Below are 25,681 nucleotides of genomic sequence, written 5' to 3' on the forward strand. Positions count from 1 at the left end.
GAATAAATTAGACCACTATATCAGAGAAATAAATTCTAAAATAACAAAAGATCTAAATGCAACAATATTCAGTAGAAAATATTAGAAGACAATTTCAGAAAATAGTTACATAGTCTCTGGGTAGTTTGGTAAACCTTCTCTGGCAAAACAGAAAACAATTTCCATTCTTCGGGGGAACTATAACACAGAGAATGTCACTACTCATAATGTACAAAGTGTTCTACAGGTTGGTAATAAACAAGTAGCCCAGATAATCAAACAGGTAAGGTAATGAAAAACAGGTAACCTAATGAAAAGGTAACTACTGAAAAGATACAAACAGCCAGAGAAGTGAAAATTAAATCGTGTCCATTAGATGGGAGGTTTTTTTAAATTGGACACCATCAATAATGACAAGAGGTTGGGCAATGAGATATCTGTACATGACAGGAAGCAACAGGAATTGGTTCAACTTTTTGGGAAATTAACATAATGGTATCTTTAAAATTTTAAAAGTACTTAAATCTTTGACACAGCAGTTCCTGGTTTTAGAAACTACTGTAGTAGAAAAGAAAATAATAAAACACAAGAATACATATGTAAGGAGTTTTTTTAAACAAAAAGAGCAATTGGAATCTCTCTACATAAGGAAAATGTTGATTAAATCACAGAAAAGTCATGCTAGAAAATATTTCACAGCTATTAAAGAGAATTAGGTTCACAGGTACTGGCTTGGAAACATGACCATAATAACATTAAGTGGAAAAAAAGGCAAGAAGTTAGAACTTGTAAGATATAATTTACTTTAGTTTTTTTTTTTTTTTTTAATTATTTTTAAAAAGAGAGGATGAGAGAAAAAGGAAAAATAAACCTCTAAAATTCACACAATCATTGATGATACAGAAGGGGGAACATCAAACTGAATTCCAGAACATGTTGTTATAAAAGAGGATGGAAAAGTCATTACCGTTTTTCTTTATTCATTTCTACATTTGACTTGTAATAAACATGCTTCGCATCATTAATTTTTCTCCAATAAAGAAAAAATTTCTAAGAAATATTAGAACTGATTTTTTGAAATAAAACTCAGTCACTGAACTCACCTGGGCACTGACCAAACCTGCCCCCAGGACAGACGCAGGTGTACTTCTCCTCTCTTGGGTCAGCAATACATTCAGATCCTGCAGGGCAGGGGTTGTCTTCACATCCATGGTGGATAGGTGGGCATTTTCCCTCTTTATTTAAATAAAAGAGAGGGGAGGAGAGAGAGAGAGAAAAAAAAAAGAGGAATTTCAAGAAGACGATCTGTATGCTGTAGTTATCAAAGGCTGTACATGAAACACCTGTTCTCATTTACTGACGTGCATTACCTTGGCAGAGACACACTGCTGTTCTATGGTGGCGAGGGGTCACAAAGCTCAGTCTGGCCGTGCTATGCGTTGACATAACATTTTCATCCATGGACACCTTTTCATCACAGAATTTCCAAGGGCAATCCAGTCCTGCACAGAGCTTCTGGAATACATCCAATATCCTAACACCAATGATTTCCTCAATATCAGTCACAGAAGAATTAATCTTATGCAGAAGTTGTTTCGTTGAAAGCTGGGCACTACCTGATTTCTCTACAAAAAGTAAGACGTCCAGATGTGGATGAGGTTCAGAGGGCTGCAAACTAACAATTTGTATGTCGTTCCTCTTTACACCCAGGATGTTTCGTAAAGCTCGCTGGAAGTTGCGCCAGTAGTCACCAACGAATTCTTCTGGAGTGAGATTGGCAAAGCGAATAGCAATGGTGTGGTTCAACATGTCTTGTGTTATTTGTCTGATGTATACTGTGATGTCAGCCACCGTGGTAAATTTTCCATCAGTTACGCTGACATTTAGAAGGTACTGCCCTATATCCAGCTTTTTGTGTGCGATCAGCTTACCCCCTGTGCTGGAAACAGAGAACAGGTTGTCCATTTGGGGGTCAAGACTGTAGGTTAAAGTGTCATACACATCTTGGTCTGTTGCGTGGATTTTTCCAATGACACCACCGGAGTATTCTTCTCCAAATGCAGTAATGAAAATCTCTAATGGCAGAATTGCAGGAGGATGGATGCTCTCCTCAATAACCCTAATGTCAATATATGTCAAAGATGACAACTGAGGTTTTCCATTATCTGCCACCTACAAGAAAAAAAAAAAAATCACTGTCTTTATCTTGTTTATAATAAAAATACATTTACATTGTTCAAATTAGAAAAAAAAAATCACCAACTGTTTTATACCTATTCCTCTGTATAAGAAAGAAGCCTGTTGAGGAAAAGGACAAATGGCCTTTCACTAATTCAGATTGAAACTCAGTTCCATCATTGTAGATGATCAAGTTACCAAGTGAATAAGGGAGTCCCCTCAAAGTGCAGTGAGACAAAAATGAAGGTGTTGAGGTGAAAAAAAAAAAACCACAATCATAGAAATTTTTGTTTTCTCATGAAATGTAAGCTATTTAATGTAGGAAGGTAACTGTCAAGCAGCTCTTCGCTAAGGTTCCCCCATTAAACCAGAAAGACTTCAATACCTTCACATGCAGGAAGTAATGGTCCCTCACTTTCCTCTTTATGGCAGTTGCAGTCAGGAGGATTCCTTGCTGGTTCACTTCAAATGCTTTGTCTTCATTTCCACTCACAATAGTAAAGTAGAAGGGCGGACCATTGTGAGAGGAATCCTTGTCTGTCACTACTAGCTGGAGGACACTGAAACCCACTGGCTTATTTTCCTGCACCAAATTAAAAACAGAACAACACAGAACAAAAATACTTCAGCATCACCGAATCTATTAGTTAAGGGATACTTGAGGTTTTTTATATAAAATATATATATAATATTATTGATGATCTACCTAAAGAAAGAGGGAAAACAGAGGTGAAGTGGAGAGGATTGCAGTGGGGGTGGAGGTGGGGAGACAGGGCTGGAAGGGGGAGGAACGTCTGTGAGAAAAAGGGTGTGTGGAGAGCAGGCGGAAGGTTAAGGAGGAGGGGTGGGGTGAGGAGGGTGCAGTGGAAAAACTGGAGGATGGAGAGGTGGGAGGGAAGACGAAGGCCAGGCCAAGACGGGGAGGAAGGGAGCAAGGAAAAGCAAGAGAAGAAGACACAACTAGCAAAGCTCTTAGTCCTAGGACAGTGAGAATACGTAAACATCAAAGCACAAAAAGAGGGGAGACAGACTTTGGAAAAGAAAGATATTTCAAATAAGCAACTGAACTCAATGAAAAAGCTCATTTCCAAAGGATTCCACGACTCCTTTGGCACTCCAAGCTTACCTGGATGATCACACTGTAGTTCCCCTTGGAGAAGACTGGAGCATTGTCATTGACATCAGACACATCAATGTTCACAGTCGTGGTGTTGACTCTGGGTGGACTGCCATTATCGGAAGCTTGAACTGTAAGCGTGTATCCTGAAATCTTTTGGGGAGGGGGGACAGAAAATGCACCTTCATTTTCATAAAGCCAATGAATCGGGATTAGCGGTCATCATTTGCTGTATCCTGTATCTGGGAATTCCCTAACCTACAAATGAGTGAACTAAAAATAATGTGTTTTTCTCAACAGAAAAAGATACCAATAATGATTAGACTCTCCAATGCTTCTCAAAACCACATTCACCTTGTTGAAATGTCTTCTCTTTAAAAATATGCAGTTCCATTTACAGAAATAAGACAGAAGAAATAAAATGATACAGGAAAAAATGTCACTATATCTCAAATGCTGTTGCTTCAGTAATAACATAGAGGGCAGTCTTTCTAGGGCCTAAATCGTGTGTGCATGCGTGTGTATGCACGTGCACAAATTACCGGGGATGAAACCTGAATATTCTACCCACAAGCCTCATCCCCAGTCCTTTTCTTAAATTTTGAGACAGGGTTTTACTAAGTTTCACAGGCTGGCGTTGAATTTGAGATCCTCCTGTTTAAGCCTCCTGTGTTGCTAGGACGAAGGTGTGTGGCACCATGGCCTCAGCTCCTAGGGCCCAAATCTTGCTCTTAGACAGAAGAGGACAGGCATGAGCTGCCTCTCAGCCTTGAATGCTGACTGCTCTGGACCAACCAGATCACCCTTCCCCTCCATATCATAGCTGTCTAAATTCCTCAAGATAATCTTTTTGATCTCCTACAAAAGAAATCAAGTCAAGTAAGAGAGCTTCCTTCTCAGGACAGATCCCTCTTAAGCTCTCCATTCTAGAATGAGTGGTGGAAGAAGTCAGGAAACTAGCTAAACCCCAGAGCAATGTTCTATAGCACATAAATCTTGCAAAACGCTCCAACAAAGAAGGGCTGAGAGGGCAAATCAGTTTGATAAACACTACAGTTCCTTCTCTGCTCACTCATACAAACACAAGAATATTGTTGGATAAGGGTTCTTTAGTTAGAAAACTAAATTTTACTCTGCCCAGCAGAATAACAACCCTAGTTATGTTTCCCAAACCCTTGGAAAGTCCCTACTCTGAAAAACAGCTTAAATTTTTTAAAAATGGAACTTTAATGAGGTTATCCTGTCATTATATCCTCAAATTCCTCTAATCTTAGATGGGCCCATGATTCTTTTGAAATTGCATTTTTTACTACCGCCTATGCCCCTCTAATTCCCAAAGCCAAGGCTTCCTTCATTTCTTCACATCACTACCTCTGTAATGCAGCTCTGCTCTCCATGCATCCCTGTCTATCAGTGAGTGGAAATAGGGGGTGGGGCTGGCTGGCTGGCTGATCATCCTGGCTTGCCTCTGTTCAGTTATTCACATCTGTCTCAGACCCTCGGATCATTTCTGTGCTCATCTGCAAGAGTATGTATCAGATTGCCAGCTTTTGACTCTAAGTTTGATTAAAATCACCAAACACTAGCTGAGTAATTCTACCTGAATATGTCATTTTCCTCTAAAAACCATCATATCAAAAACCATGTTCATAATGTTAGGGTTAGAGTTAGGGTTAGAGTTAGGGTTAGGGAGGGGGGCAAGTATGGAGGAAGGAACTACTGTACAGAGGGTAAAGAGGGGTGGGAGGGGTGGGGGGGAAGGGAAAAAATAACAGACTGCATCAAACAACATTACCCTATGTAAATTTATAATTACACAAATGGTATGCCTTTACTCCATGTACAAACAGAGAAACAACATGTATCCCATTTGTTTACAATAAAAAAAAAAAAAAAAAAAAAAAAACATGTTCAATAGTGCACCAATAGAGGTGCACTATTGAGGGGGGTTCATTCCAGGAATGCAAGGTTGGTTCAACATATGGAAATATGTTGAATAATAATATAATAATTATTATTATAAAATAATAATGTAATATATATAATATATAATAAATATATAATATATAAATATATAATATATAATATGTAATAATATAATAATAATAATTCATGACATCAATAGACTTAAAGCCAAGAATCATATGATCATCTCAATAGATGCAGAAAAAGCACTTGACAAAATACAGCACTCCTTCATGTTCAAAACACTAGAAAAACTAGGGACAGTAGAAACATACCTTAATATTGTAAAAGCTATCTGCTAAATCCAAGGCCAAGATCATTCTAAATGAAGAAAAATTGAAAGCATTCCCCCTAAAAACTGGAACAAGGCAGGGATGCCCTCTTTCACCACTTCTATTCAACATCATCTTTGAAACTCTAGCCAGAGCAATTAGGTGGGAGAAAGAAATTAAATGGATACAAATACGAAATGAAGAACTCAAAACTATTGCTATTTGCCAATAAGATGATTCTATATTTAGAAGATCCAAGAAGTTCTACCAGAATTCAGCAAAGAAGCAGGATATAAAATCAACACCCATAAATCAAATGCGTTTCTATACATCAGTGATGAATCCACTGAAAGAAATTAGGAAAACTACCCTATTCACAATAGCCTCAAAAAAAAAAAAAAAAAAAAATTGGGAGCCGATCTGAAAAAAAGAGGTGAAAACCTCTACAATGAAAACTACAGAAAACTAAAGAAAAACTGAAGAAGACGTCAGAAAATGGAAAGACCTTCCATGCTCCTGGATAGGCAGAATTAATACTGTCAAAATGGCCATACTACCAAAAGCGTTAATGCCATTTCTATTAAAACCCCAAAGACATTCTTCATAGAACTAGAAAAAGCAATCATAAACTATACTACAGAGCCATGGTAACAAAAACAGCATGGTATTGATGCCAAAACAGTCACGTAGACCAGGAGTACAGAATAGAAGACACAAAGACAAACCTACATAAATACTGTTATCTCATATTAAACAAAGGCACTAAAAACATTCACTGGAGAAAGACAGCCTATTCAACAAATGGTGCTGGGAAAACTGGAAATCCACATGTAACAAAATGAAATTAAAGCCCTATCACTCACTCTGCACAAAACTCAACTCAAAGTGGATCAAAGACTTAGGCACCAAAACAGAGACCCTGCGCCTAACAGAAGATAAAGTAGGCCCAAATTTCACCATATTAACAATACTTCTGAAGTATAAGAAGTAAAATCAAGAATAACAAATGGGATGGACTCTATCTTCTCAGCAAAGGAAATAATAAAGTGAAGAGAGAGTCTGCAAAATGGGAGAAAATCTTTACCACATGCACCTCAGATAGCGTACTAATCCCCAGGATATATAAAGAACTCAAAAAACTTAACACCAAAAGAACAAATAACCCAATCAATTAATGGGCTAAGGAACTGAAGGGGCACTTCATAGAAGAAGAAATATGACTGGTTAACAAATATATGAAAAAACATTCAACATCTCTAGCAATTAGAGAAATGAAAATCAAAACTATTCTAAGATTTCATCTCACTCCAGTCAGAATGGCAATTATTCAGAATACAAGCAACAATAAATATTCACAAGGATATGGGGGAAAAGGTACACTAATACATTGGGACTGCAAATTGGTGCAACCATTATGGAAAGTGGTATGGAGATTCCTCAGAAAACTTGAACAGAACCACCATTTGACCCAGCTATCCCACCCAAATGACTTAAAAATCAGCATACTACAGGGATATGATCACATCAATGTTTAGTAGTTCAACTCATAACAGCTAAACTCTAGGACCAACCTAGGTGTCCTTCAACAGAAGACTGGATAAAGAAAATGTTGTATATACACAATGGAATATTACTCAGCCTTAATGAATGAAATTATGGCATTTGCTGACAAATGGATGGAGCTGGAGAATATCACGCTAAAATAAGTCAATCCCAAAAAACAAAAGGTCAAATGCTTTTCTGATATGTGAATACTAATTCAAAATGGGGGGGGGGGGGGCAGGGCTAAGGAAGTACAGACTTACTTGGGATACGGTAGAGGGAGTACAGTGAAAGATGTAGGGACAGGAAAAAGAGTAGAACGAATTTGACATTATTACCCTATGTACATATATGACTACACAGCGGGGGTGATTCTACATCATGTAGAACCAGAAGAATGAGAAAGTATATTCCATTTAATTATGATGTGTTAAGATGCATTCTACTGTCATGTATAACTAATTAGAACAAATGAAAAAAAACCCACAAAGCCAATGTTATTTATGGATACACTTAAATAAAGTAAAATTTAAAAGTTTAGTAACTCCTTTCAGCCCCTATGAGTTCATACCTCATAACTTCTCAAGTTGATAATGTCCTCTCAGTATGACTGACACAAGTCAAGTCATTTCTGACATTGTTGCTTTCTATACAGGGCCATAACTAAGCTTTGTGAATTCTAGTTTTTCCTTTGTAAAGTTTCTTCCTTTGTCTTTTCATTCAATTCTTCCGGCTGCTTTACTAATTTGGCCTCTTACTGCCTCACAACTGATGAACGATCAGTAGCATTTCCTACCACCACCACCCCTCCACCCCTCCATCTCCCACCACTCTGAAGAATACTTGGAAGTACTAACCTTCCAAATGTCTTTTAATATATCTGAGATTGTAAATATTCAATAATTTCCTAATGCCTTCTGCATCAGGTCTGATCCTTATTATGTGGCTCATAATCTGTTCCTAAAAACACTTCTCATTGTGTTTCCCTCTACTTCTTGTATGATCCATTACACCAATAGAACTGGGTACAGACTCTTGACCATATTCCATGGTTTCAATCTCCATGCTTTTGTTCATGCAATTCCTTCTAGGGAATTGCCTTCTCCTGACCCCAGTGGTTTTCCAAATCTCTGCTCTTATTTAAAACCCAGCTTCTAGTTACATGAAATGTTCTGTTTGGGAATGAGGTGTCCCCCAGAAGCTCCCATGTTAATGCAGGACTCTTCAGAGGTGAAATGGTTAGATTATAACAGCTATAACTTAGTCCATCCTAGCTTGAATGGACTGTATTAGGTGGTGGCTGTGGTACTTGGGGCATGGCTGGAGGAGGCAGGTCACTGAAGACCTGCCTCTCCCTGCAAGGGTTCATCTTCTTGGGGCCCCTTCCCCTTCCTATTTCTGCTTCTTGGCCACCACAAATGGAGCAGCTTCCCTCCACCACACCCTTGCATCACAATGCTTTGCCTCACTTTGGGCCCAAAGCATGGACTAAACCTTTGAAACCATGAACCAAAATGAACTTTTCCTTCTCTGCTGGGCACAGTGACAAAAAACTGACTAACACATGAAGGATCTCAGGATGATGAAGCCATTAGTGATTTCTTCCTGAATAGAAACTTTCTCTTAGCAGGAAGAATATTTCTTATATTCTTGAGATTTTTGTATTGCAACTGCTTTTCAAGTATTTACATCCAGCTAGTCAGTTCCTGAGAGGAAGGCTGGTTCTACACTTCTGGTACTTCACATCTTCACATTTTGTCCAAGAGATATGAACACAAGGTGTGTCTTCCACCATGCCTGGCGGCATGTCTATTTTTTGATTTGGTAATTAATAGACAATTTCAATCCCACTTTTTCACTTACTGTTTCTCGGTCTAGAAGCTTAGTCACTTTTACTTCTCCCTTAACAGGGTCAATTGTAAATGGACTTCCTTGATTGCCTTCTATAATTGAGTAGTGGATGTGGCTGTTGGAAGGTCCATCAGCATCATCAGCCATAACCTAGAAAAGATCACACTCTCCCTTAAGAGACAGTTAAGGAAGGGACAGAGGTCTATGAAAACTAGACTCATTTAACTAAAAATTCTTGTAAAGACCTGGAAGAAGAAAACTGTAAGGGGAAAAAAGTACTCACGGTGATGACAGACTGCTCAAGAACAGCATCTTCACTGATGACTGTGGTATAGGTATCTTGGCTGAACATGGGTGTATTGTCATTGATATCTGTCACATTAATGTTTACAGTGGCCATGTCACTTAATGAAGGAGTGCCTCCATCAGTGGCTTCTACAGTCAGGTAATACTCGTGGGAACTTTCATAATCCAGATTCTCAATGATAAAAATGGCTCCTGCACCAAAAAAAAAAAAAAGAAAAAGAAAAAAATCAGAATGACTTGCAAATTCTTTATAATGCTACCACTTTACTGAGCTACTTCCCTAGCCCTTTTTAATTTTGAAATAGGGTCTGACGAAGTTACCCAGGCTGGTTTTGAATTTGCAATCCTTTTGACTCAGTCTCCTGAGCACCTGGGATTATAGGCATGTGCCATCATGCCTGGCTGTGTTTTCTAATTTCTTCATTCAAATATTTAAAATTCGAAATTTGTCCAACCCTGAAGTCTTACTTATTTCTTTTATTTTCCCTGCCATAAAAATATCCCTGCCATAAAAGTAGTTCTCAAAGCTCAAACCAGAGATCACAATACTTTAATAAACAAAACAAAATTCTAAAAATTTCCATGCTGTGCTTTTAGTTTCCTTTTCCTTCTCATTCTTTTAAAAAGACCTGTTCATCCTTTTCATTACAAAAGAACTTCCAAATAACCTGCTACTTACATGTTATCATTAAAAATCCATTTTTTGATATAACAATTCCTATGACATCTTTCACTGTCAGTTCATTATTATCTACTTAAACAGAGAAAGGACAAAAGAACCCTAAAACAACCATTTTATGATATATACAAAAATCTCTTTTTAAAAACATAATTACACACTTATTCTTTATCTAAAGTAGCCACATACAATTAAATATAGTCTGAAAGGAGCAACTTTTTATTTACTTATTTCATAACTGCATTGAGGTTTGTTTTTCTTTTTTTTCCACCTTTTTAAAAAATTGGTTTATGATAGGTGCATGTAATGGTGGGATTTGTTGTTACACATCTGTACATGCAAATGTAATTTGGCCAATATCATTTTCCAGTATTACCTCCCTCCTCCTGGTCTCTTTCTTCTACTGTACTGATCTCCCTTCAGTTTTCAAGGATACCACACCAGGAAGAGCAACTTCTTAAAGCATTCTAAGACTGACAGCAACTTCAGACAACAGGTTAACAAGATGACATCAGTGTTTATGCAGTAGGATTAAATAAACAGCACCTCTGACTTTTGACATGGTTGGCAGACTTTCAGTATGATCCAAAGTACATCCACTATTATATAACTAGAATAAAGATATCCACTTAATGGATTATCAGACATCTAACTACAGAAACCAAGATCTGAAAGGTCAAAGCTATGGTTTTACTTGGGAAGCTACTTCACCTGTGCTGGATACAGGGGATAAAAGGAGAAACGAACTACACAAGGTCCTCTACTATTATCCATTCTTATCTTTACTAAGTTGTGACACTGTACTTCATCACTAAGCTATTAGAATTTGTTTCCTCTTTTAAGTCGATCTGCTTGTAGTATAAAATGACATACCAGAAATATATCTTATTAAGTAGAGCTATAGTCTGAAGTCATCTAAACCACTTTCACTTACAGTTTTAAAAATAATAAAAAAGGAACTCTTGAACTCCATCTTTTTTGAACATCTACTGACAACAGGTGATCCACTCTACAAGATTTAGTGTCTGGCAAATCCAGCCTTTTTGGTGAAATAAAGGACTTCTTCACATTTACATGGTAAATTACCTGTTTTAGAATCTATGCTGAATTTTCCATGTTCATTTCCACTTATTATTGAGTAGGTGATTTCTGCATTTGCTTCAATATCCCGACTTGCTGCATAAACTTGAAGAACTTCTGTTCCAATTAGAATATCCTCAGACACTGTGGCACCATATTCACGATATTCAAACACAGGTGGGTTATCATTTATATCTAAAACTGATACAACAACAGTGCCAGTAGCTGTCAACCTCCTTGGCAAACCTTGGTCTACAGCTTTTAAAGTAAGGGTATATACTGCCTGTAGTTCTCTATCCAAAGGCTTTTCTAATTGAATAATTCCAGATAATTCATTAATGGAGAACTGCCCATCAGCAGAGTCGATTAGTGAGTAGGAAATCTTTCGATTCAATCCTGTGAAGATATGAAATTATGTCCACAGGTTTAATAAATATCAAGAAATTTAAACTTAAAATTTTAAATGCAGCATATTTAAAAAATGGTAAAAGGCTAATATACGTTACTTAAAAATTCTCATGAACATGAACTAGAAAAAGTAAACTTTGAATTAACAATTTACAATTAACAATTTACTGTTATCTATGAAATTTAATTTCAGATGAAATGCAATTACATGTTATAGAAATCTGATGTTTTAGGTTATTTTATATAAGAGCAGATACTATAGTTCCTGGAAGACCTTTTAAAAAAGAAATCTATTATTTAGCTTTAATAACAAAGAATTATTTGAAAAGCATTTTTTGTTTTCTTCTAATTCTTCTGTATTAGTATGACTAAAGAAGTTATTTTATTCTTTATTACCAAAGTGCTGTGAATATATATCCTATAGTCTTATTTTCTCCACCAAAAATTTTAAGATTTATAAACCATCATATAACTTTTGCTTGTTCTATCTTTATGACACCAACAATGTACTACAGTCACAAAATAATACTTTTCTGATTAATTCAATGAGATATGAAGATCAACTTTTGAAGTCACTAATAAGAATTTTAGTGACCTCACAGATACGCTTTATATCAGTAAGTTCACTGGTCATAATTTTGAGGCTTCAAGTATTCGCTAAAAATATATAAATTAGTTTGAAGATTTCATTTTGTGACAATGAGGAGCTACTCCATATGGATGAGGTAAAGTGAGTTCAACAGGCAGCATCTGGGCCATGTTTAAAACAGCAGCTCCTAAGACCTCAGTGTGGTTGGAAGGCAGAGCATCTTCCAGAGGATACCTGCGTCTGCATCTGTGGCCTGCACTCTGGTCAACAGCGTTCCAGGTTCTGTGTTTTCAAACACAGTGATGGTGTAAGGATCAGCAGTGAATTCAGGGGCGTTATCATTCACGTCTTCTAATGTGAGCACAACACTGGATTGGCAGAATCTTCCACCTCCATCTGTGGCCTTGACTAGAAGATTATAAACTGCTTGCTCCTCCCGATCAAGAGGGGCTAATGTTTTCAGTTCACCTACAAACAGAAATGAATGGATTATTTGAAATATAGTTGTGAACTGCAACTGTGCATCCTACTTCTCTTCTCCTACAATTACTAAATATGAGTAACAGTTTTTCCCTGGAGAACAATTTTATCAATGATGACTCAAAAGCTGGATGAGCAGAGCAAGATCCAGGGTATCAACCCTACCAGTCACACAGAATGTGAGGTCAAAGCCTCTTACATTACACACAATAACCCTAAAGTAAAAAAGCTACCTAATTTACCAAATTTGAACCTTTTAATTGACTAAAAAATTAGACTCATGTTTATAAGTGGTTCTTGAGAAAATAAAAAAAGCTTAAAAGAAAACTGTTACATTAACCCAATTCTAACAAAATACAGACTATAAAGATGAATAGAACAATGTGGATCATTTTAATTATGGAAAATGCTAAATTATAAATTCATGGTCATGAATTTAAAAAATACACTTTATAAATAAAACAAAAGCAGCAGAAAGTTTTATGCATGCTTGTTTTTTTTAAAATAAACTGTATGAACAATATTTAAATTTAAAATTGTTAAAGTTAAGTGATATTGCTGCTTCTTGTTTTTATCGCACCCCAAATGTGACATATTAAATTGTTTAGATTTCTAAAAGATGTCAATTCCATAGCAACAGGGTAAATTTGAAAAGGTCAAATTCTGTATGTGAACTAAATCACCCAACATACATGATTTTTTAAGAATGTACAATGACACTTGTCCCCAAACCCCATCATTACCTGTGTCTGGATTTAGTTTGAATTTTTCTGCCCCTGAACCAAACAATGTGTAAGTAATTTCAGCATTGGAACGGATATCTGCATCTGTAGCAGAGACCTGCATGATCAATTTCCCAGGAAGAGCATCCTCAGGAATGGTGTCTGAATAAAGAGTCTACAAAGATTTTAAACAATATTGTTAGAATGAAAAGTTGCATTGACTCTCAAGATAATAACGAAAAACAAATAATTTCATTTTGGCCATAGAAAACATGGGATATGACTGAAGCTCAGATTCAAAGAGTTTTTAAAACCATTTTTCTCAAAAGAAAAAAAAAAAAAAAAGTAAAATGAGGGGAAAAGTAAGAGTTACCAACATCATGACTCTGGAAAAGTCTCACCTGACATTTAACCAACAGAATAGCAAACAATATGTTGTTAAGGCAGTTTCACATTTAAATTCTTATAAGAAATGTAAGTATTATCTAAAAAAATCAGAAAGAATACTTGTTACATCATATCTACTTACTTCCAAGTACAGGAATTTATTGTGTGCAATTGTTCATTAACATAACCAAATGATTATATTTGGGAGAGAAGTGATCCTTGTGTTATGGGAAAAAAACAAAGATTTCCCCAAGGTCACAGAGGGGATACCTGCTCCTCTCTCTTCATATCCACTTAACCTTCAAACACAGTAAACTGCTGTTTCCAGTTCCAATTATTAAGGAATTCATGACATAAACAAAAAACAAAAACCTAAGAGGAATAGATTAAGATTTTGTTGAATGTACTTTCTGAATATGTTTATATAAAATATGTGTGTATGTATACATACACACACACACACACACACACACACATATATATATATATATATATATATTTTTTTTTTTTTTTTTAAGTGCTAGGAATCCAAACCAGGGTCTTGTACATGCTAGGCAAGGACTCTACCTCTAAGCTATACCCCTGAGGCCCTTAGTGAGTTGTATTTTATGACTCATGAAACAGGATATTTTGTAATACTGTTTAATTCAAATGGTTTAGTGTCATAAGTTTATTATTCCCCAAGAAGTTACAGTATTACATTCAAATAATGTGAAAGTGCTAGGAAACAAAATACATTTAGTTTCCGTAAGGGGAGGTATATACATAATCCCCACCCCATACTCTCACCCTAAAGTACAAAGACGGATAGGAATTAACTCCTGGTCCCTCAGGAGTCCCACTTCCTCAAGACTGAATTTCAAGTATCCCCTTCCCTGAGATCCGCTCTGGTGCTTTCCGCGGCGGTAACGCCTCCCATGCTTACCGAATCTGCAGCTTTCTCAAACTGCTCTGTCCCTCTTCACATTCACTTTCCCCTCCACCAGTCTTCTCTTATCCTGTCACACTCGTCTTCCTTCCTTTACTCTCAACCTTCTACACAGGTCAAACCTATTTCTTCATTAATGCCCACCACGTGATCTTTAGTCGAGTGTCACTTACATCATAATCCCAAGTCACTCGCAGAACTGAAATGGTCTGTCTCACGTTTTGGCCATCTTTCAAAGGACCACTGTTAACCACCGTCCTCTTAAAAATTCTCTCACCCCCTTGATAACACTGCATCGGTATCACTCTTCCTTCCATCTCTGCTTCCTTCTGCCTTTGGAAAGAACTCATCTCTTCTCCTCTACCACCTTTTTGTTGGTATCCTCCCAAATAAACTCAGCTTCCAAAAACAACTGCCAAGTTTACATTTCTTTCTCTAATACCCATCCTCAATCTCACCAACTCTAAAGGTCTAAAAACCACAACCAATTAAAAGTCCCACTACTTTAAATTAAACAAATCTGAAATGGAACTCAACATGCTTCCGCTAAGACAGCTTTCCACTTCAGGCTTACCTTGGTTACTGCCTTGTTCTCCAAACACCGCTGGCAGTAAATGTTCAACTTTTGACTCGACACCCTTGCCTTGCTCCCACATTCAGGCAGAGACCAAATACTACTACCACTTTCTTAATGTGGTGCCTTCAGCCCTTTCATTCTTCTGCCACCTCTGCCTGTTCTATGGGCTTTCATTCTTCCTTGTCCAAATAATAGACAGAACACTAACAAACTGAACTTTGTTAAGAAACTACGGGTTCATATCATCCCTACCTTAATCCTTCTTATCTTCTTAACCCAGTTTGACCTTCTACCCGCTTCCCAGGGACTTAACACAATTGGACACTTTATTGATCAGTACCAGGGATTTAGCCCAAAGGCACTTAACCACATCCCCAAACTTTATATATTTTTGTTTTTAGATAAGGTATCACCAAGTTGCTTAGGGCTTTGCTTGCTGAGGCTGCCTTTGAATTTGAGATCCTCCTGCCTCAGTCTATGGAGCAGCTGATATTACAGGCATGTGCCACCATGCCTGAGTCTGGTTATATTTTGTTCCCCCATTAAATGGTGAGCTCTGCAGCTACAGGAGCCATTTCCCTAACCTATTAGTTTTTCTACTATGTAGAGGAACAAGTGCCCCTAAACGATCTGGTAAAGCTAAACGGCTTTGTAGAAGAGCTGGTCAAAAGTTTTTGCCAAAACAAATTCCCAAATAAAATGATTCCCGAATTAAAGAATCCCTTCATGAACATTTTTTCATGAACGTTTACAAAGTGTTTTTGGAGTTAGACACAACTGTAATCCTGTCCATAATTTAAGAATGAAGTTTTTGAGCAACTTTCCACTCCACAAAATAGTTTCAGAAGCTTTTCCAAGTCTTGTGTCATTTGATGCCTCTGCTTTAACAGTGATTATAATATAAAACACATTTAAATGACAACAAAGAAGTGAATGGTTGTCCTACTGAAAAGATTAAGGAATTTTAATTCTAATATACAAACTTAAAGAGCAGCCTACCTTTTCACAAACTGGACTGTTGTCATTTGCATCAAGAACTTTCACTTCAACTATAGCTTTTGATGAGAAGGTCCCATCAGTTGCTGTGATAGTCAGAAGATAATTGTCCTTTTTTTCCCTATCTAGTGGTTTCTTCACATAGACCTTCCACTCATTCTGTATATTTTCAACAGCAAACTGTCCCAAAGCATCCCCTCCTATTAAATCAATGAAGGAAAATGACAGTCAAATTTGTTGAATTAAAGAGAGAAATAAGTAACAGGAAAAGTAAATTGTATGAAGGTGTATAGTTACAGTCCAAAAGGATTAAGAATTCTAAAAAATAATTTAAATTTGGCATACATCAACATTTTACAAAATAAGCAGCATTAACCTATGTAAACACAGCATTAAGCAGATACAATTTAAGCTCAACATAACAAGTCATGAAAATCAGTCAAATGAAACAGTTGCGCTTCAGGTAAAGAACCTGCAATGTAGCTTAAGAGATGTGACATCTACTTAATTTTAGATATTATTAACTAAAACTATCCCTGTAACTCCCAATTTCCATAAAATACATATCTAAAATACTTCAAATACACTTTGATTTTAAATCAAATCATTCGGTTTGAAATTTTTACCTGTTATGAAATATGTAACTTGTCTGTTAATCTCCTCAGAGTCAGCATCTGTGGTGCTTAAGATGGCAATTACGCCGCCTGGGGGATCGTCTTCACTCACAGTCCCCTTATAAATCTCTGCTGTGAAGCGGGGTGGACTATCATTGACGTCTGTGACAGTAACATCCACAATGGCTGTGGAGGACAGCTGAACCTTTTCACCATAATCGGATGCAACCACTTTAATCTGGTAATTGTCTCTCTGCTCATGGTCCAGTTCCTTCAGAGTCGTAATCCAGCCTGTTTCCATATTAATGGCAAAAGATTCGATGATGTCTACACTTTGTGACTGATCGAGACTGTACATAACTTGACCATTGGTTCCTGAATCTAGGTCAGATGCCCTAATCTGGATGACTCTACTTCCCCCTGGTAGGTTTTCAACAATAAATGCCTCATATGGATTGGACTCCAAGACTGGGCTGTTATCATTTGTATCTTTCACTTGAATACTAACATCCACTGAAGCCACCAGTTCATAGTTATCATGAGTGCACCTGGCAAGTATGGAAAACTGATACCACTTAGTTGTCTCATGATCAAGACTCTTCTCCAATTTTAGTCTCCCGCTTTGCCTGTCAATCACAAAGAACTCATCTCTATTACTTTCAGGAGTATTCCCTTTGATTAGGCTGTAAAGAACAGTGCCACTATGTTCTGCCTGGATGAGATCTATTTCTGTTCCAATAGGCATGTCTTCTGAAACTGTATAGGTATAAAATGGTTCTGAGAATTTTGGAAGCTGTGTTTCTGGTGGAAGTATTTTAACATAGACAGGAACAACAGAGTCTTTTGGTGGAGACCCGTTATCCACAGCTCTAACAAAGAAAGTGAAGAACTCATTTTCTAAGCCAATTAAGCTTTCCTTTGTGGTAATTATGCCGGACAGTTTGTTAATTTCCAAATTCTCCTGAACACTTTCAGAATCTGCTTCAATGGCATAGGTGACATCAGCATTGGATCCCTCATCAGCATCACTTGCAAAAACTTTAAGGACTGATGTTCCTTTGGCAGCATTGGATCCGATGTTCACTTCATACTTGGTTGCTCGGAATTGTGGTGCATTATCATTGTCATCTGTAAGGATAACATTAATTGTGCAGAAAGCAACTTTTCCTCCAGCATCCTTCGCCATTAAACGAACTGAGATTACTTTCTCTGCTGGGGTCTCTCTATCAAGTTTTTCCAAAGTGAATACCTGTCCTCTCTCATTTGTGTAAAATCTGTCTTTGGCAAAGTCATTTACAATGTGGTAAGTAATGAGACCATAAATACCAGAATCCCTATCAGTTGCCTTAACCTCAATCACCAGTGTATGTAAAGGAGCATTTTCAGCTAGTTCCACTTCATATTCATTCTGAAGAAAAACAGGACTGTGCAGATTGCCTCCAATTACAGTTATATGAACCTGAGCTGAACTTCTAAAAACACCATCAGAAACAGAAATGTTAAGACTGTAAAATGGCTTCAAGGTGTGCCGGCGCGGGTTTGAGAGTGTTATAATCCCCGTTTTACTGTCAATGACAAAATTTTTATGATCATTGCCAGACAGAATGGAATATTCTAGCTTGTCTATGTCAGAACTGTCTGCATCAAAGGCTTTCACACTCATCACAAAATGCCCATGAGTAGCATGCTCACTAATTTTGGTTTCATAAATTTGTTGGTCAAAGAGTGGAGGATTATCATTGAGGTCAGTGACATCCACTGTGACAATCACATCACTGCTCAGTTGGGGCATTCCACTGTCAACAGCCCTTACAAAAATCTTGTGCTGGTGGAACTGTTCATAATCTAAAGTTCTGATTAGTGAGATGAGACCAGTGCTGCTATCTATGTGAAAATGATCATGACTTTTGCTGTGATTTCCAAACATCTGGTATGAAATTCCTCTATTTGGTTCTGAGTCAGAATCTGTTGCTCTAACTTGAATGACAGATGTTCCAATTACAGATGCCTCAGAAAGAGTTGCAGCATAAGACTGCTGAACAAACACAGGAGAGTTATCATTGATGTCTTCTACTATTATGTCAACAAACACTTCAGCATGAGCACCAGTCAGAGAGTCAGTTGCTCGTATGCTCAATTTATATGCTGGGTGGGACTCAAAATCCAGAGGGGCTATGACATTTATAACTCCAGTATTGAAGTTAATAGTAAATTGGCTGAAAGGATCTCCATCTGTGATGCTATAGAACACTTTTAAGCCTTCTGGACTGTTGGCTTGTATGTGGACAACCGGGCTATGCATCTGGATATTTTCTGGAATCTCTGCACTGTAGAAAGGTTTTTCAAACACAGGCATGGCTTTATTCATAACAGTGATTGGGACTATAACTTCAGCTGAGAAAGCTGGGTTTCCTCCATCTTTTGCAACCACTGTGACAAGATATTCTTTATTTAAGGTATCAAGTTCAAATTGTTTCTTCAATGAAATTTCACCTGAGGGTCCAATTTGAAAGTGGTCATGATGTTCCTTAAGGTAGTAGTGTACTTCCCCATTTCTGCCACTATCTCTGTCTACAGCAGTAACATAGCGAATAACATGGCCCACCTCAGTGTCCACTTTAACTACAGCATAATAGGGAAGGTTGACAAACACTGGTGCATTGTCATTTTGGTCTTCTACGGTGACTTTCACGACAACATGGGCCACTGCTGAAGGCTTATGTTCTTCTGTCACTTCTACAACGACATCAAATGCCTCCTGCTGTTCACGATCAAAGGGTATGCCAGTGGTTGACAGCACTCCTGAAGTGCGGCTGATTTTAAATCTGCGGTCTGGGTTGAGGATGTGATAAAACAGAGGCTCATTGATTGGATTCCCAATAGCAGTAATGACAGCTAATGTCTTAGCTTCCGTGGAGTTCTCTTTCACTACTGCTGAGTAGAAGTCCTGGGTAAACTTTAGTTGGCTTTCTTTGCTTTCTTTCACGTTAATTTTCACAGAGGTAAAGCTGACAAACCTGCCATCAGAAGCTCGAATGGTTAACTCATAGCGGCTTCTTAACTGAGTTGTGTTTTGCACAGTTATGGTGCCAGTCTTGTAGTCCATCAGAAACTTCTCCCCAATGTTGCCTTCGGTGATGGAGTATATTAACTGTGAGAATGCACTGGAATCAGCATCTGTAGCATTTACTGTGGTGACTTTTACTCCTCTGTATGTTGGCAACAGAAGAGATGCTTCATACAATGATTTCGAGAACACGGGAGGGCAGTCATTAATGTCAATTACATGTATGGTGACATTAGCTGCATATTCAGCAAATAAACGTGGTGTCCCCATGTCGTGCACTTGTACAGTAAAGTGAAAAACACTTGTTTCTTCATAGTCCAGACTTTGTACTGTATGAATAGCCCCAGTGCTAGAATCGACAGCAAAATATTTGTGCACAGATGGTTCAACAATGTTATAAACAAGCAAAGCATTTGATTCTTTATCAGCATCAGTTGCCTGGATCACTAGTGGGATATTCCTGTCTGTGAGGACTACACTGTTGATTGAAGCTGATTCGCTGATGAGTCCTGAATATTCTGCCTGCATAAAAACTGGCGAGTTGTCATTCTCGTCCTGCAGATGCACTAAAACAGTTGTATTAGTGGACAAACCAGCCATGTTGGTTCCTTGGACTGTCAATGTATAAATGGGCAAAGTTTCAAAATCCAGGGATTTCTGAGTGATGATACTTCCAGAATGTGGATTAATATCAAAAGCGTCACCGATATTTCCATCTTTTATTTCATATATCACTGATGACTGACTATGGGCTGTAACCATTCCAACAAAACTCCCAATGCTGATAATTTCACTAATTTCAACAGAGTATTCTTTGGATGTAAACTTAGGGGCAGCATTGTCCGCAACTGTGACAAAGATATGCACAGAAGTCATTTCACTCATTGGTGGATTGCCTTTATCTGTAGCTTTCACCATTAAATCATATTCCACTTGGTTACTTCGATCTAATTCTTTGGCAGTTTTTATAGAGCCCAAGATGGGATCAATTGTAAAAGAATTTCCAATATTTCCTGAAAAGGGGGAAAATACGATGTTAGAGAAAAATATGAGACAAAATATTAGCAGTTGGACAAAGACAAACAAAAATAGCTTTAAAAAATGATATTCTGAAATTAAGCAATAACACAGAGGACACGAATATTTGAATGGAACCATCAATTGTTTCCTGTCTCATTTTAATTCACCTAAAATAAAGGATGTTTTCCAAAAATTTGACCATAAATTATGAAAGACAAGAAACAGAAGAAATATCATTTTGCACTTAAGGCCAAAATTCACTCTCTGTTGTCTGAACTGGAAATGTGTTGTGGAAAGACACGGTTATCTTTCCATAAAGTATTTGAGTTAATGATTTTCCAATAGTTGCTCAAAATCCTTCTGGAATATATTTGCATTTGCAAATTCATAGGTTCTTATTAATTATGAAAAGGAAGATTTCAATTCACTAAGAAAATTTACATCAAGATTCGAGAGGGTTGTCCTTTATTTTCAATATTTGGGGAACCGAGGGATATTTTGTGTAACCCACCCTACTTTACAGGTTTTAAAGATTCAATAGTTCCTTAACCCTTTTCAGGCCAATTTATCTTCTAGTCAGTGGTTCTCAACTATGGGCAATTTTGTTTCCAGGAAGACATCTGACAATGTCTGGAGACACTTTGGATTCTCCCAACTTGGAGGAAAAGAGTACTACCTGCATCTGGTGGTAGAGACCAGGCATGCTGCTAAACATCCTACCATGCACAGGACAGACCCCCAAGACAAGAATTTTCTGGTCCAAAATGTCAATAGTGCTACAGCTGAGAAACTAGTAGGGTAGATTGATTTGCTTGCTTTTCTTTGAACCTTTCCAGGCTATACTATATAGATAGATTTAGGTATCACCTCAACTTCACAAAATTCCATAGTTTTGTGTCTTTTCAAGAAACCAGCAGTTCTTTGTGGCCTTTCTGAATAGACAAAGGCAGTATGAAGGTATTTAGGATAGATCCTATTTGTGAGCCCTTTGTGTCTTTTCAGTTTCATAAACAAAGATGCAGAATTTAGAGTCCTAAATTTATTCTCCCCAAAAGAACTATTACATTTCCCCAAAACAAAGTTCGCTTGCCACTTAACTGCCCTCCTCAAATTCTTTTTCCTCTAGGTTTGCCATCAGTATGGTACTTCACAGACCAGAACCGCTTGGTGTGATGTGCAAACCAGGGAATTAGTCCAGCACTTCTTTCTCCACATCATTAACAATAAACACTTCCTCTACAGTCTTCATTTCCTTCCTTTAATATGTTTTCCAAAACTCCATGACAATTTTTTGAGGCCAGACTCAGCCTGGTTTTCATTAAGTCTGCCTGGCTCTGCGTCCAGGCCCCAAGGCAGTGCCTCAGTCTGCAACAGGAAGGAGGCCCAGGCTTCTCTAGGTCCTGGAGCTCTGGGCTGAACTCTGGCCCAAGGATGGGGTCCTGCAGCCTCTGCCAGGCTGCTCAGACACTAATATCCGGCCTGTCTCTATTTAAATGGGTCAATGATCCCAAGTTCTCTCTCAATGACTTTTAAGCAGTCATTAGAACTCAGGGATGCTTTTCTCATTCTACCCTGTACATCACCTTTATCTTCCAAAATTGTGACAGACTGCCTGCAGGGACCTGAGAGAACACGGTAACCTCTGGCAGCTGCCTGCTCCACCCCTCAGACTTCCCTGTCTGTACTTAGAAAGCACCTCACTTGCCAAAGTATATATTCACCCACAGAATGTCTTTCTCTTATTTTCTATAGTGAAATTTTATTATGCTAATAAAGCTTCAAATAGGCAAGCCTTCAAATGAAAGAATTAATTGACACTCTGGGTACTAAAGTGGCTAGGGGGGCCACAATGCACTACTTTCTGCACAGCTTGTTCCCAGTGTCCAGCAACACCAGTGCCTTCTTTGCTCTTCCATCAGGAAGGCACACTCTTATCTCATTTGCATTTGGTGCATCCTCTCCCAGAACAGCCTTCCCTAGCTGTTCTCAATCTTCTCCACTCATTTATTTACTCGTTCATTCAGGTTTTACCTGAATGGTCCTGCTTACAGAGTGTGACAGTGAGGCCTCCCTTGACCTCCCTATTTAGTACAGTGATTTCTGTTCTTTATCAGCTTTCTCTACCATATATATGACAACCTTGCTTTTTTCTGCCATGGGAAATTTAAAAAAATCCTTTATCATCTGGGGTAACTTGACTTTAAAAAAGATAGCTCTGTTTGTCACTGATATAAAGAAGGTTCAACAGGAACCTAGCCAGTGATTTAATGTATGGATCTCAGTCTCTCTCTCTCTCTCTCTCTCTCTCTCACACACACACACACACACACACACACACACACAGGCAGAAAGCATCAGATAGATATACAGAGGGAAAAGCAACATATTTTTGTGGTAAAACAGTAAGGGCTGCTGACTGGTGTATAACTAACAGTTACATTTGCCAGCACTGAAGATACATATGGTATTTATGAAACAACGAGTAAGGCAGCAAGTAGACAAAGTTCATACTCAGCTGAGGGCTTAGTAATTCACTTTAGTTGAAATATTTTAACTTTAAATTGTTCTCTGTCTTTAAACAGGGAAATTATCTGGACAAACATGCCCATTTGTGCTCTATAGCTACCACTATATTATGTATCTCCCCACAGAGCAAGTAACGGAGATGTGCAGGAGAATCTGTTTCTTCCCGTGATTGACATGCTGCAGATGTTCAGTGAGGGCCTGATCAAAGAAAGGCAATCTTTACCAAATTTCACTACAATTACATTTAACCTAATCTTGGAGAAGAGAGACAATTTGAATCAATAAATGTATTTACTAAGCATATTTCCAGGTGTCATAACAATAGTAGTATTGTGCTAATAATCTACTTTTCAAAATAACCTAAAGAGAAGAAAACACCACACAGCTCAGTATAGCACTGATGTGTTTCTAGTGCATAACCCAACCAATACTGAAAATATCTTTTAATTAAATTCCTTTTTCCCTAAAGACTCCTAATCAGACTAAACCTTTTACTCAATAAATTGCTGCTAATTAAACATACAGTGTTATAGATGGAATTTATAACTAGTTTTTTGAACTTTATTAAATGTAATCTGATACAAATTAGAAGCAGCTGATTATGAATAAACTGCTAAATAAAAGGCAGTAAGAACATTTTATAGTTCATACCATACCAACAGATGTACATATATACAATTCTACTGCATTTTCCTGGTAGTGGTTTCCTAAAAAGTAATTGTTTAGCAAGACTTTATTACCAAAAGTATAAAAACATATTAAAAGCTCTAATTCCACATTAGAATAGCCCATTGGTACTATCTATTCTTTGAGGGGAGATAAGAGTTCCATTCTTAGAATACCAAATTACTAATCCCATCAGTCATTACAAGCATTTGAAGAATGCACATGCCTTTACTCAGACACCAACAATCATATTTTAACCACCCAGTTGTTGAAAATTATGTGAAAGCTAAGGGAAAGTTTAACATTTTCTCCTACATGAACCCAGCCAGTTTGTCTATGACAAAATTACTTTATTGAAATGCTCAGGCATGCACAAATGGAATGTACTGTTTTTCTAACTACTAAATTTCTGAACCAGTGGAAAAATACTTTATTCAAGGCACTAACTATACTACAAAGTATTTCAACACTGAAATCACAGGCAGTATATAAAATCTTATTTGTGAATAATGAACTCAATTCAGTTATTTTAAGGGAAACAAATTTCAAATATGTAAAGAAATAAGAATAGTTTCAGCACATAAAGTAGATGAGTAAGTATTTTGTTAAAATTATTCTCCATTTACTCAGATTTTGATTTTATGATCTATAGATAATCTATGCACTATGGAATCTAATGCCTAGGAGAGACCACTTCTAAATAGGTAGAGCTCTGGACTTAACAACAGCAGAAATTAAAAAAAAAAAAAAAAAAAGTGCAAGATTTTAATTCTCTAAAACTATTACAAAGACAAGAATGAAAGAGACAGTATTTCTTGTACTAACAATGGCACTGAGGAAGGTGGAAAACCAAACCACCTTCTCAATATTCTGCCACTTAAGAGTATGTGGCTTGAGAAGGGAAGTCCCAAAGCAATGCCATTTCTAACTGTGCAATCACATGCTCTAGAGGAGAAATCTTCTGGGACTATGTGGACCAACGGTAACCTATTACCTATCAAGCACAAGCACAATGCTATGAATATGACATGTGGCACTTAAAATAAGCTCAATCAGTCCATGGAACAAATAAATGAGTGAGTGAACCGCAGCATAAAACAGAAGAGAGAACAAAAACATTTCACTCTTCCAAGACTACTACTTGATGATCCTCCTTGTTATCACCAGCAAGTCCCTAGATCTTTTGTCTGATTATACCCAGAATCATCCAGGTACACAGTTCCAGTTGGGCTTCCTGGCCCTGGAGCCCTCAGACCCATAACAGCAGGCATCTCAGCACTTTCAACATTTCTTCTAGTCTCAGATCCAACTCTGGCCTACTCTGCAACAACCCAATTCCACTCATGACACAATTTTTAAAGAAACATGGGGGTTTAAGATAATGGAGGGGAGCTAACCCCAGAAGGAAGATGATAGGTAGAAGACACTTAGAAGAGAACTAACCCCCAAAGAATGGGATGAATCAGCACTCTATCATGGAATTTCAGACTCTGTACAAGAGGAGACTCTCTAAAAAGTAAAATGTTAAATTATAAGGCCAACCTTTTCCTAAATGTTTTGTAGTTAACCAGTATTTTAGAGAAAATGATTGTGCAGTTAAAATAATCTCAGAAATACTGGATTGTCAAATAAAGTTTTCTTTCCTGCAGGACTTCTCAGTCTTGAATTATGCTAGTATTGTGACTCTCTAAGAATGCTGGGTCCCAAATTTATTACAACTCAATCTCTGCTT

At 37.5% G+C, this 25,681-nt stretch overlaps 1 protein-coding gene across 7 annotated transcripts in view; it reads right to left on the reverse strand.

Moving 5' to 3' along the window:
- FAT1 (FAT atypical cadherin 1) overlaps positions 1–25,681 on the reverse strand; it is a 125,973-nt gene that overhangs the window by 14,370 nt on the left and 85,922 nt on the right. For all 7 annotated transcript variants that reach the window (XR_013764143.1, XM_079142335.1, XM_079142337.1 and 4 more), the window contains 11 exons: positions 16,683–20,750; positions 16,060–16,256; positions 13,190–13,343; positions 12,201–12,434; positions 10,976–11,365; positions 9,188–9,402; positions 8,917–9,054; positions 3,284–3,427; positions 2,543–2,740; positions 1,350–2,151; positions 1,083–1,214 (listed from right to left, as the gene is read on the reverse strand). Coding sequence is in view for 6 of the 7 variants with exons in the window: in XM_079142335.1 (XP_078998461.1) it covers positions 1,083–1,214; positions 1,350–2,151; positions 2,543–2,740; positions 3,284–3,427; positions 8,917–9,054; positions 9,188–9,402; positions 10,976–11,365; positions 12,201–12,434; positions 13,190–13,343; positions 16,060–16,256; positions 16,683–20,750 (6,672 nt within the window). In the remaining variant the exon portion in view is untranslated. The remainder of the gene's footprint in view (positions 1–1,082; positions 1,215–1,349; positions 2,152–2,542; positions 2,741–3,283; positions 3,428–8,916; positions 9,055–9,187; positions 9,403–10,975; positions 11,366–12,200; positions 12,435–13,189; positions 13,344–16,059; positions 16,257–16,682; positions 20,751–25,681) is intronic.

This window comes from Sciurus vulgaris (assembly GCF_902686455.1).
Source record: "Sciurus vulgaris genome assembly, chromosome: 5".
Taxonomy (NCBI): Eukaryota; Metazoa; Chordata; class Mammalia; order Rodentia; family Sciuridae; genus Sciurus; species Sciurus vulgaris.